We start from the raw sequence: 12,364 nt of genomic DNA, 5'->3' as shown, positions 1-12,364 counted from the left end.
CTATCTTCCACTGTGGCGGAATGACTCCCTTATTATCACAGCGTTAAATAGGTGAATGAGAAATACAAATCCTTTTGGTGGAAGCTGTTGCAAGGCCATCCCTGTGATTAAATCGTATCCTGAAGCTTTTTTTACTTTTAACTTCGTTATTATATCCCTAACTTCATTAATAGTATGTCTTTTAATTGGAAGTTCCAATTGATAAGGCTCTTGTAGAAAATGTATCCTTTGTTTTATGATATGAGGCATATTTTGGTTATCATCTGGTCGAAATGTATCGCGAATGTTTCTGCTATTTCAATATCGCTTTTTGCCCATGAGTTGTCGACTTTGCGTATAGGTGGTTGATAAGCAATCGATCTGTTATTATTTTTTATGGCTTTCCAGAGGGAATAGTTTGTATCACTTGAAGCACTTAGGTTTTGGAGGTATAGGGACGTGCGATTATTGTTATACTTTATAAGAAGGACTTTAACGAGTTTACATAATTTGTTTAAGCGAGTTCTATCGGTAGGGAATCTCGTCTTTTGCCAATGTTTTCTCATCCTACGCTTTTCTTTGATCAGGTATCTAATGTTAAATGGATAATCTTGCTCAACACTTTTAAAAAACGGTGGAGTTGGTTCCCATGCAGACATTTGGACACAAGAGTTGAATTGCTCTACTGCTTCAGTTACATCAGATTCAGTTTTCAACCTAACTTCGGTGTTTAGACCAGTTGTAATTAGTTGACGGTCACTGGTCCAGTCAGTATTTTTGTTATGAAGAACACATTTTTCCATAATTTCACAGCAGTCATTGAGGGTGATTATTATTGGGGAGTGGTCAGATGACAAGCCGAAATTGGACTAACAGGTAGTTGTCTCTATACATACCCCCTTTGATACCGCAAAATCAATTAAGTCAGGTATTTTTCTTCTATCCGTTGGCCAGTATGTGGGTTGTTCTCCTGTTGAGATTGTGTGGAGATTGAGTACATTTATTGCTTTGAAAAGTTGTCCTCCTTTTAGAGATATTAGGCGGGAACCTAGATCCAAGCAGCTGAAAAAATGATATATACATATCGGTTGAAAATTTTGTTTAGTCGTTCAACTTTGATGTCACCTCCCGGAATTCTTGAACAAAATTATTTGGAATTGGTGAAAGCTTCTCCCATGTTGCGCTACTGATGTCTGACTTCACTATTTGTGCGAATGATTCTGATGAATAAGAATTCGTGATGTGATTTTTGTTTAGAGAAGGAAGAGGATTTTATTGAATTTGCAATTCCGGCGCCCTAGGCCTCAATTGGGGATACTTTTTTTGCATATTTTTGTGTATTTGACATCCTTTGTAGTTGGCCGGATGATTTCCCCCATTTAAAACACATTTGACATCATTGGATCTGCTTTTCCTTTCGCAATTTACAGAACCATCGTTTCCAACGCACTTGATACATTTGGGTTTGCGGTGACAGTATCCTTTCGTGTGCCCATACTGCTGGCAGTTTGGACATTGAGGGTTTTCACGTTTCGGGTGAGCTGGTTTAAATGTAACTGTAGTATACAAGAGTTTCTTAACCAAATAAATGTCCTTATTGTTTAGGTTTGGTGCAAGTTCAATAATAAACATGGGAAGAGGTTCTCCTGTCCCTCTACGTTTAATGTTCCAAAAGTTTACAGCCGTATGTTCTTGCTCCAGAAGTGCATTTTTGATTTCATCAATATCGGTTGAATGATGGAAATTTCTTAATATGACCCTAAAGCTTCTCTCGGTTTTTGGTTTGTAAATGTGAAATTCAGTGTTTTTGAGCTCCAACTGTTTTACAATGCTTACGTAAGAGTCAGATGTGGAAGGCTGAACTCTTACTTGACTTGGATTTAGCACTTTTTAGTTGAATTGATTAGGCGCATGTTCCTTTAATGAGTTCATAAACGGTTGAGTGATTCCGGAAGTAAAACATAGACAGCGCAATACATCATTATCTAGCCTCTCCTCAACAAGTCGATCGGTAAACCTTCTCGTGGCGAACCTGTTACCACAAATTACCGACGACGCGCCGAGCAAGGACCGGCGTAATAAGTCCTCTGCCTGAATATGCGAAAGCCGAAGGCACACACTCAAAATTTTCTTCCGTGAAGTTTTCTTTTAACTTTCCAATCATACCTGATGGCTCTGATGGCAGTCCCATAATCAGGTTAGGGTACAACGGGCCGATCAATCATTGTACCTGAAGCATGAACCAATTCCCAGAATATCTATAAAAAATGAAAACCTGAACCCAAACTTGATGACGAAAAAACGCAACGAAAATGGATCACGATTTGTAACATGTAGTGTAAAAAGGTTATATAGCGCAGGTAAACTGGCCCAGTCGGCAAAAATACTTGAAAATTACAAATTAGCCTTTATGGGCATGAACGAAGTTAGATGGAACGCATGTGGACAAATTAGGACCCAAAAAGGTCACGTTGTGTTTTCGTCAGGCATGCCAAATGAAAATGATGTACACCAATACGGTGTAGGAATATTAGTAAATGCTAAATTCCGCGATTCTGTGATAGACTACAAGTTTATTAATGAACGCATAATGATGATAAGATTAAAGTGTCGTTCTAAAAATATATCGATTGTTCAGTGCTATGTGCCTACTGAAGATGCCAACGAAAATGATAAAGACGCTTTTTAAGCTAAGCGCTGCAATTGCTAAAGCAACGAAGAAAGATTTTAAAATTGTCATGGGCGACCTTAATGCTAAAATCGGAGAAGTAAATAAAAACTTAAAGCACGTCATTGGAAACATGGCCTTGGTGATATAATTGACAATTGCGAACGCCTTGTAGAGCTATGTGAAATAAGCGAACTCAAAATTGGAGGCGCGATTTTCCTGCATAAAACAATACATAAAGTAACGTGGGTATCATGGGAACGGAACATACCTCCATTCGCTGGAGACTACCATCTGTGGTACAGGGATGGCTCCAAAACGATGGAAGGAGTGTGGGCGGGAGTATATGGAGTAAAACCTAAGGAGGAAATATTTGCGAGTATGAGTAAAGAAAACTCAGTTTTTCAGGCTGAAGTACATGCAATTGAATTATGTCTCAGGGTATATAAAGGTAAACCCGTCACAGGAAAAAACATGTATATCTTTTCTGACAGTAAATCGGCACTCCTGGCACTACGCTCACCTCGAGTAACCTCAAAAATAGTGTGGGAATGCCTTCTACTTCTCAAAGACCTTGCTGAAAGGAACAGAGTCCACTTAATATGGATTCCAGGGCACAGCGGTTTTGAGGGAAACGAAAAAGCAGATGAACTAGCGAGAAAAGGGGCGGCCTCATACTATATTGGGCCACAACCATTCTGCGGTCGTTCGTGGAGCTTTTTCAAACTTAAAACTAATGAATGACTGAAAAGAGCAGCTCAGAATGATTGGGATAATACAGTTACCTGCAGACAAGCAAAAGAATCCATGCCGTTTCGATTAAAAGCCAGAACTAGGGAGCTACTTATGCTGAACAGAAGTGGCATCCGACTTGTCACAGGTTTTCTAACTGGACACTGCGGAGTTAAAAAACATTTATTGAATCTAGGTATTACTGGAGACGATAGCTGTAGACTTTGTTACGAAGAAGAGGAAACAGCAGGACACATATTGTGTCACTGTGATAGTCTTGCAAGACTCAGACTTCGCTACTTATCCATTGCCTATCCGCTTATAACGGAATTAGGCAACATCTCTCCAAAGGACATACTGGCATTCTTAACTGCTACTCGTCTATGGAACTGAAGCGGGCATGTCACAATAATCCTCGAAGATGCAGTGACGCGGTGACTACTTCCCAACCTTTCTTTTGGAAAAAAAAAAAAACGTGGGTATCACTTGAAATGAGAACACGAAATCAAATAGACCATATTTGTGTTACGACAAAACGGAGTAACTGTTCCTTACGCTTGTGAATCTAGATATTTCTTCCCACAACTTTAATGAATGTTTTCTTTTTTTTTTGTTAAATAATAAACGCTGCTATACACAGAAGTGTCCCTTATTTAAATTTTTATAACGAACCCTGGTATACTCGTTGAGTTATACCCCAGGTGTAGAGAGAGGGCCGGAAAAGTCGTTACAGTACTTATTGAGTAATGTTAAATAACATACAAAAAATGTAACGTAACTTCACGTAATTAAAATTATTTTTTTAAATTTTTTAAATTATTTTGTCACTTTATTACCCTATGCTGTTCGAAATAGATATCTTGGCATGGAACATTAATTTGCGCTTGCCAAATATCTCTGCAAATATCGAACCTAGAACCTGGAAAGAACTGGAATTAATTGTATTACATATGTCCAGTTATTTGCGAAAGCTTAAGCGTTGGTGGCCCATGCAATATAAAATCGTTTCGTGTACCAACAGCAATAAATAATAACTTGAAATTAGAACTAAAATTATTTTCAGATACAAAGTTGAACATGACTTTGTAATTAATCTTTAATATTTTATAAATTTTTATATTAACATAATTTAACATCTATATTTATAATATCGAGCTCTTGGGTATTGTCGCGCAGTCTTAACTGTGTCTATTTTTGAGGTAAGGGGGAATTTTTTTGTATAAACGGGCTCTAAACGAGTGTTTTTGTGGCACTTCTTCAACTTTATTTTTTGACGCGGAAACTGAGAAGTCAATTGAGATGCCAGTTTTGAAGAGCAACTATTTGGTACCAAAAGATGGTTTTTTGATTTGGGTTGCTGCCATTACTTATATATTACATATATAGAACAAACTTGAAGTCACTGTGGATGCTTGTGAGACAAAAAATTTGACAATATTTTATTTCCATACAACAAATAGTTTTCGATTTTTAAAATTTAAATGAAATACTCATATCGTTCTATATAACTTAAAACTTTATATAGTTTTATGCATTAATAAAATTAAATAGCGAGGTTTAGAGGTTTTGAAAAGTAGTGAACTACAATAGCAAAAATTCTTTTTATATGGAATTTAAATTAATTGAATTTTTGGCCGAATAAAACTTTCAATTGAAACGTTCAAAATATTTCAACATTTTTAGCATTCTTAAAAATTAATTATTTTATTATCAAGAGGATAGTGATAACCTATGTATATAATATACATGTCATATTTATATAGTTATTTAAAACTATATTTGTACAGAGATTTCAGTATAAATAACTGTCTTATATGTGTCCAAGAGCGGTTGTAGTAATACTGCGCCCTGAGAAAGAAGTCAAACAAACTACGAAATATATACCATATATACTTCGAATAATTTATAAGCTTTTATTTTCCAAAAATATATATATATTTTCAAATATAGAAATAAATGGAATCAGTTTAAAAGCACATCATATTATTGTATGCAACCTTCTTTAATATTAAAAACTGACCAACGAATGTTGTTAAGCAACTTTGTTACTATAAAATCGAAATATGAGGCTAAGAAGTAGTGTAAGTCCCTTTTTTTAACATTTTTAACTTAAAATCGGCTGCATATTCAAACACTGTAGAAGAAGGTGCACTTGTTGCGATACAAAGGGTATTTTGTTGGTTAATTATCTTTAAACTGTTAAAATAATTAGACCATACTCATCTCACACTTAGTGTACAGAAGAAAATAATTATTTTCTATCAAAGCTACACCTACTTAGAGAGTTTACAAAACAATCGCTCAATTAATTAAAATCTTAGGTAATGACAAAATTGACAGTTCTTCGGAACAATGGAGATAATTTTTATATGCCAAGGGCCCTTTGCCAGTACCGTGGCCCCGTTGAGAGTAACGTTTGTACTCGTATATTCCGTTTGATTTTGTATGTCGCGAACTCTAAAAGATATGTCAAGTATTTCTCCGATAGATATATTTGATCAATATATTTTTGTTATAATACAATTTTAGTTATAATAAATAGAGCTGGCACTATTTTGTTATGATTTATATTGTTGTGAAGTTCAACAATATTAACTTGACAACACTGTTCCAATAAATCCCAAATTTTTAGAAAAATGTTATAATTTACAGATTATAAGATATCATTTACTTTTAAAAGAATTTGAATATAATTTATTCGACTCGTATTGCAACTTAACTCAAGTGTACCTAAGGGCATTTTGCGTCAGATTGGATTTAACTGAAGTAACTACATTAGATTAACATGCATTCAGCATACTGAATGGTATGAATGTGGTAATGTATACCGGACAAATCGAATAATAATTTACATGTCAAAGAGTACTAAAAGCAAAGCTGAAATTGTTATTTTCAATTAAGTTCAAATTCACTTAAAACTAAGCAAAATAGCAGTGCATAGTCTCACTAATAATGCAACGCATGAAAAGGTATCATCGACAGCTTCACGAGCAGTGCAATTTTGTAGTACACAGCAAAACATTTGGAAACCAACCAACCTACTTTTTTTAACAATTTTCAGTGACCGATTTAATGTTTAACTCATTAAATGGAACTGAAAAGCAACGTATACTTTATCATACTTTAGATTTTTCTGTTCAGGTATATGTATACCATACATATACAGGGTGTTAGTAAAACCTTATAGTGCTTTCACTATTTCACAGTTGCGCTGAAACACTGCAATGCTTACAACTACTTTTTAAACACAACAACCTTAGCGCGAAGAACAGAAAACTGATGTATAGCCAGATAATTAGACCAGCATTACTTTATGGGTGTGTCGCGTATAGCAAAGCTGCCGACTCTACTGTACAAAAGCTGCAAGTTGCTCAAAGTCAGGCTCTCCGAAGACTCTTCAAAGTGCCTTGGTACATCCGCACAAACGACATGCTAAGAGACCTTAGAATACACCTGATCAAAAAATACATAAGGGACAGACCGCTGAAAATATATGCGAAAACTGAGAGGCTATCCTACTTAGCACTATCTAATCTTAGAGTAATCACTCTCCGCACGGGAAGGTACGCAGATCTTCACTGAATCAATCACTGAATAATCATGAAGCTTATAAGGAATACATAAATTAGTCAATGAGATGGGTGGGACCCTGTAGTACCCCCAGATATCAAAGAGTAAAGTGCCCAGTTGCGCTGGCTCGAAAAAATAATCAACATATTTTATTCCATATTTTTTTAATATAGATAACCATTTATTCCAATGATGTTCTCAAAAAAAAACCTTGCAATATATGTTGAAAAGTATATTAAATATCTGAAAGTACGTTCTATTAAACAGCTATATATTTATTCATCTGCTGTAGTTTTCGAAATTCTTCCCACTTTTATCTTAAATGGCATTTACTGTGGCCTCAAATGGCTCATTTCAAATGAGTCATTTGAAAGTGTTTACATTCATTGTAATTCATTTGTTCTCATTTGAAACAGCTGATTTTTCAACTTGCCTGTTGATTTGATTTTTGGTCTGTGCCAAAAAAATTTTGGATGTAGGTTATATATACCTACAAACATTACAATATAAACTGTAAACTTATTTTTAGCTTTGATTAATTTATTTTTGGGAAGTAAAAGTTCCAAAAAGAGATGCATCGTTTTCAAGAAAATGCAACAACCAAATATTTGTTTACCTTTCTTTTTTTGTAAATATGTCAAACTGTCAAGTTTTCTCAAACTGTCAAAATGACATGAAAAACTTTTATTTAGGATATGTTCAATGTATTTATTTGCATTCGGAACGTATTTGGAACTCATTTATACAATATTAGAAAATGGATCATTTTTGATTTTTGACCAAAATGAGCCATTTGAAGGCAGTGTAAATGCCATATAACAGAAGTAACAGCATCAATTTTCCTTCTACTAAAGTGGTCAGTAATATCACTGGCACACTTAATAACAATTAGACTGCAAAATTAGATAAATTGCTGCCAGAACTGTTCAGATATATATAAATATCGCGAACATTATATCATACGTTTTGTACCTGATTGTGAAGGATATATGGACTATGGCAACTGTTTCCAAAGACTGGTGGAAAGAACTAATTGTTACAACACCAAAAAAAAAAAAAAGACGACAACAACTATTACCAAATTTAAGACGTGTGACATTATTTACTATAGTTCAATAAATCTTTGTTCACATTTTTGTTCAGAATGGTACCAACATTTAACTCATTAATACGTCATGAACGAAATATCGATTATTCACACTCCCTATAATAGTATAATTCTTAGAAATAAAATCATGACAACTGTATTTTTGTACTAATTATTAATTTGTAATTGCAGTGGAAACTTAAATATCTTTTGCAAACTCCATAAATTAATTCAAAGCAAACAAAAAAATTTTCGATATGTATGTTATCGTGATTTCTGCCGATATATTACACCCTATGAAAAAACTATGTTCATGCGTAACTACGCTTGATGGTGTAAGCGGTCTATTAAATAAAGACAAAAAGGGGGTATACCATGTTAGTTTTATATAAAATTTTGACATCTCATGTTTAAAATTTTCTTTAGTGAACTTCGCGTCTTATAATTATTTCAAATAATTTCTAATTGTACATTTCATTATAATTAATTTTTAACTAAGTTCAAGTTAAAAATCTGCAATTAAAGTAAAGTAATAATGGAATCCATACAAAATAAAACCGACGCTATGGAATTATTGCGCTATGCAATTGAGTTAGAATATACCGGAGATATTAAAAAAGCCATAGAGTTTTATCAAAAGGCCATAAATGAATTTATTAAAGAAATGGAAAAACAACCGACGGAGGCTCTTTATGGTCTTTACTTTAATTTTGTTTTGAAATATATTGATAGGATTCAAGATCTAAAGAACAAATTTCCAGAAATAGTTAAGGAACCCACTCTTGAAGAAGATTCTTCAAAGGCCTTAAATTGCACCATGGATCAGAAGGAGATAAAGGACAACGGTAAATGTAAACTAATCTTACTAATGAGTATTCACAATATTAGCTATTGCGCTGAAACTTAAGATTTTTACAATAAGTTATAGTTAGTTATACTCAGATAGTGTTCTTAATTTATATGCAGACGAACCGTCTGGTGAGACTCAAAAAGACACTGTTACTGATAACAGTAATGGGGACTATGCCGGTTTAACAGATTCCACAATTGACGAAGACTATACCGGAGGAGATGGTATTACATCTGTTGAACATCGCTCTTAAATTCCTGAACAGCCTTTACTGACAAATTGTCAACAAAAAAACAAAAAAATTGTTAATTAAAATGGTAAGTACTTCAACTGAAATGGTAGTTTACATTCAATATACAACGAAGCCAAAAAAAAGAGAAGTTAATTTTTTAAATTACTTTTAGTGATTAAAAATAATTAAAATAATTCGCTTACTATTAAAGTTGAAACAAAAATATAAAAATTATATTTTAAATTTCAGATACATTCAAATTTATTTAATATATATGATGGAGGACTTACTTTTTAGCTTCAATAACTGGAAGTTATGGAAACTCAATAGGAATCAAAAAAAAAACCTCAAAAAACCAAAAAAAAATATGAACAAAAAGAAAAAAACGAAACAAAAAAAAAGAAATTAATAAATAAAAAAAAAATTGTACTATTGAAACAATTCAATCAAATCAATAAAATGAAAACATAAGATATAGAATATTACTCCTTTACTTACATTAAGACTGAAAAGTTTTCGGAAATTCTCATTTAAAATTCGCGCGCTGTATATTTTTCGATATTTTAAGTTTATGTAGTTTGGCAGCACTGTCCTTAATTACTATGCCAAAAATGAGCGCGATCTGTCAGACAGTTCGTTTACGGCAGCTGTTGAAACCAGTTCACCTCAGTAGTGCGTTGCGAAATGTCTTCGACGGTCTTACGACCGTCCTGAAAGGCTTTGTACCACTCATAAACTTGAGTTTTCGATAAAACTGATTCCCCATAAGCCTTTTGTAGCATTCGCAACGATTCTGCACACGAAATTCGTTCGAAACACAAAATTTGATGCAAACTCTTTGTTCAATATTTTTTTCCATTGTTTTTTTCGCAACGCACTACTGAGGTGAACTGGTTTCAACAGCTGCCGAAAACGAACTGTCTGACAGATCGCGCTCATTTTTGGCATAGTAATTAAGGACAGTGCTGCCAAACTACATAAACAAATATCGAAAAATATACAGCGCGCGAATTTTAAATGAGAATTTCCGAAAACTTTTCGGTCTTAATGTATATTTTAAGTCAGATATTGGTTCAATACTTTTCAGAATTACTCAGACGATTAAGTTTTAGTTCGTTTTTGCAGTACGGAAACTCTTACATAGAGCAAAAGTATTTGTGTAGATATAGCGAAAAGAATATACGCTTAAGTATATAGCATAGGTCCAAAGTAAACACTACTTGTAGTGCGGCTATCTTAAAGACATCATAAGACAAATGCTAGTAATGTAAGCAAAAATGCAATATACTGCTGAAATATTCAATAGTAATTTTGATCTTAACTAACGGTTAATTTTTTTATTGTTTTTAGTGTTGATAGCGAGCACTTTCACTCATTTTTAATGCTGTTTTCATGCAATTGTTTGCGGATTCTTTTTAATTTACTTGTTTTCCTGTTTTTTTTTTATAGTCTTATTAGCCACCAGATTTGTCTCATATTTGAGTTGCTTTTCACTTTTTTGTTGCTGTTAGATAGCAGACTTGCCTATCATTAGAAGTATATTTTGAAACCACCACAGCTCGATAGGTTTAATGCTTATAGAATTTTTATGAAAATCTTGTATAAAATTGTTTAGGAATATAGCTGAAAGATCAATAATAAATGAAATAATGGAGAATCATTAAGGTAGGATTTGTGACATTTGTTGGTTTGTTTTTCATGTTGTTTTTTTTGGCAGTATAATACTTTTTATTTTAGTTCAAAAACAGTATAATATTTCAATCCTAAAACTAATAGCTTCTAACTATTAACTCTATTGAGATGATTTTGGAAAATATAATTGAGTTATTAGTTATATTTTTGTTTGTTTTTAATTTAGTTACTCATTCTTTTGTATTTATTGGTTTTAGTTATTGTTCTCTTTTGAAACTATAGAATTTTATTTGGTGAATATATATATTATTATTATTGTTATTATAAGGTTATTATAAATCAGTACTGTTTATTTTTAATGTAGTTAAGGTTAATTTCTTATTATTACTATTTCTATTCCTTAAATTTGTTATATATTACCTTATATCTATGGTTATCCTATTATATATTATTATATTTCTAAAAATTTTATTTAGATTTCTCAATTAGATTAATTATTTTAACTAGAATATGAAATTCAGAATAAAAAACCAATACGAAACGAACGTTATCAGTATCAGCTGATAGTGTTAACATGACGATGTTTTATATCACTTATATATTTTTCTCCATTTTGATGAGTCTGGGCAGTTCCCAGACGAAACGCATAAGTGGTACCTAATAGAAGATAGAAAACTAATTTACAAAAATACTTTTTTTCAAATATCTATTGATATTCTAGTTATTCCCATAACACTAATTGCTTCCCCCATACCAGATATTTATTTATTCATTTATATTTATTAAATGATTTACTCATTTATTTACCTATCTAGTACTGTTCTTTTAATCATTCAATATGTATTGACTATTTTACTAGTATTGAAGATAGAACAGGGTTAAGCATAGCCTTTTTATTCGATTTTCTTGTTAGACATTCCACGGTGCTTACCTCCGGTGATTAGCCATCACAGTGTACTGTGGGCATGGCTTTGTAACCAGTATTTGGTTATCAAGGCATGATTGTGACAAATCTCCAGCTCAGATTCTGAGAGGATGTTCTATTTAAGATTACTGGGTTTTTCTACCTCCAAGTAAAACTATGGGTTTTTAGAATTTGCATTTTAGACTTATTTTTAAATAGCTTTTTCTTAGGCTCTGCATATTAAATGTATAATACTTTGGTTAGTTCACGAATATTTTTATTTATAATTATTTATTTTTTCATCTACTTAAATATATTAGAAATAACTAAACTTTTTACTACTTTGATTTTTACTTCTTAATCATGTTTTTTTTTTTGAAGTATAGGTAGATAGGTAGATGATAATTTAAATACTATACTATTTAAATACTTCTTCTTCTTCTTCTTCTTCTCTTCTTGAGTTAGTGCTATTACGCACTTTTACTCTATAATGGCTGGGGGGTTTGTCACTACCCCACACTAGGCTTTAACTAGGCTAAAAAATCATATCATTTATTTGTCTTTTAGTTGATGACGGACCTTAAATCAGCATATCTTCCTGAGAGTCCAGAAGTGGACTTGAGGATTGTTATGACGGGGTTAAGTAGCGTATCAACTTTAGTGAATAATTTTAAAGCTCTGTCTCTGATATATTTTTTCACTGAGTCAAT

General features: G+C 32.8%; 1 protein-coding gene across 1 annotated transcript; it reads left to right on the top strand.

The window, feature by feature from the left end:
• The first annotated feature begins 8,468 nt into the window (after window positions 1-8,468).
• On the top strand, window positions 8,469-9,587 carry LOC119689951. Its single transcript, XM_038104902.1, has 3 exons — window positions 8,469-8,881; window positions 9,003-9,203; window positions 9,368-9,587. The coding sequence occupies exons 1-2, from the start codon at window positions 8,572-8,574 to the stop codon at window positions 9,137-9,139; spliced, it is 447 nt and encodes a 148-aa protein (XP_037960830.1). The 5' UTR covers window positions 8,469-8,571; the 3' UTR covers window positions 9,140-9,203; window positions 9,368-9,587.
• Window positions 9,588-12,364: the final 2,777 nt, after the last annotated feature.

This window comes from Teleopsis dalmanni, chromosome X (assembly GCF_002237135.1).
Source record: "Teleopsis dalmanni isolate 2A chromosome X, ASM223713v2, whole genome shotgun sequence".
Classification (NCBI taxonomy): Eukaryota; Metazoa; Arthropoda; class Insecta; order Diptera; family Diopsidae; genus Teleopsis; species Teleopsis dalmanni.
This window is presented reverse-complemented; position numbering and strand designations above follow the sequence as displayed.

What these genes read in the sequence shown, in the direction of transcription:
- LOC119689951 (XM_038104902.1), top strand. Translation starts at nt 8,572, where the DNA reads ATGGAATCCATACAAAATAAAACCGACGCTATGGAATTATTGCGCTAT. An exon ending in GAAGGAGATAAAGGACAACG is followed by an intron (nt 8,882 to 9,002) that starts GTAAATGTAAAC and finishes ATTTATATGCAG; the next exon opens with ACGAACCGTCTGGTGAGACT.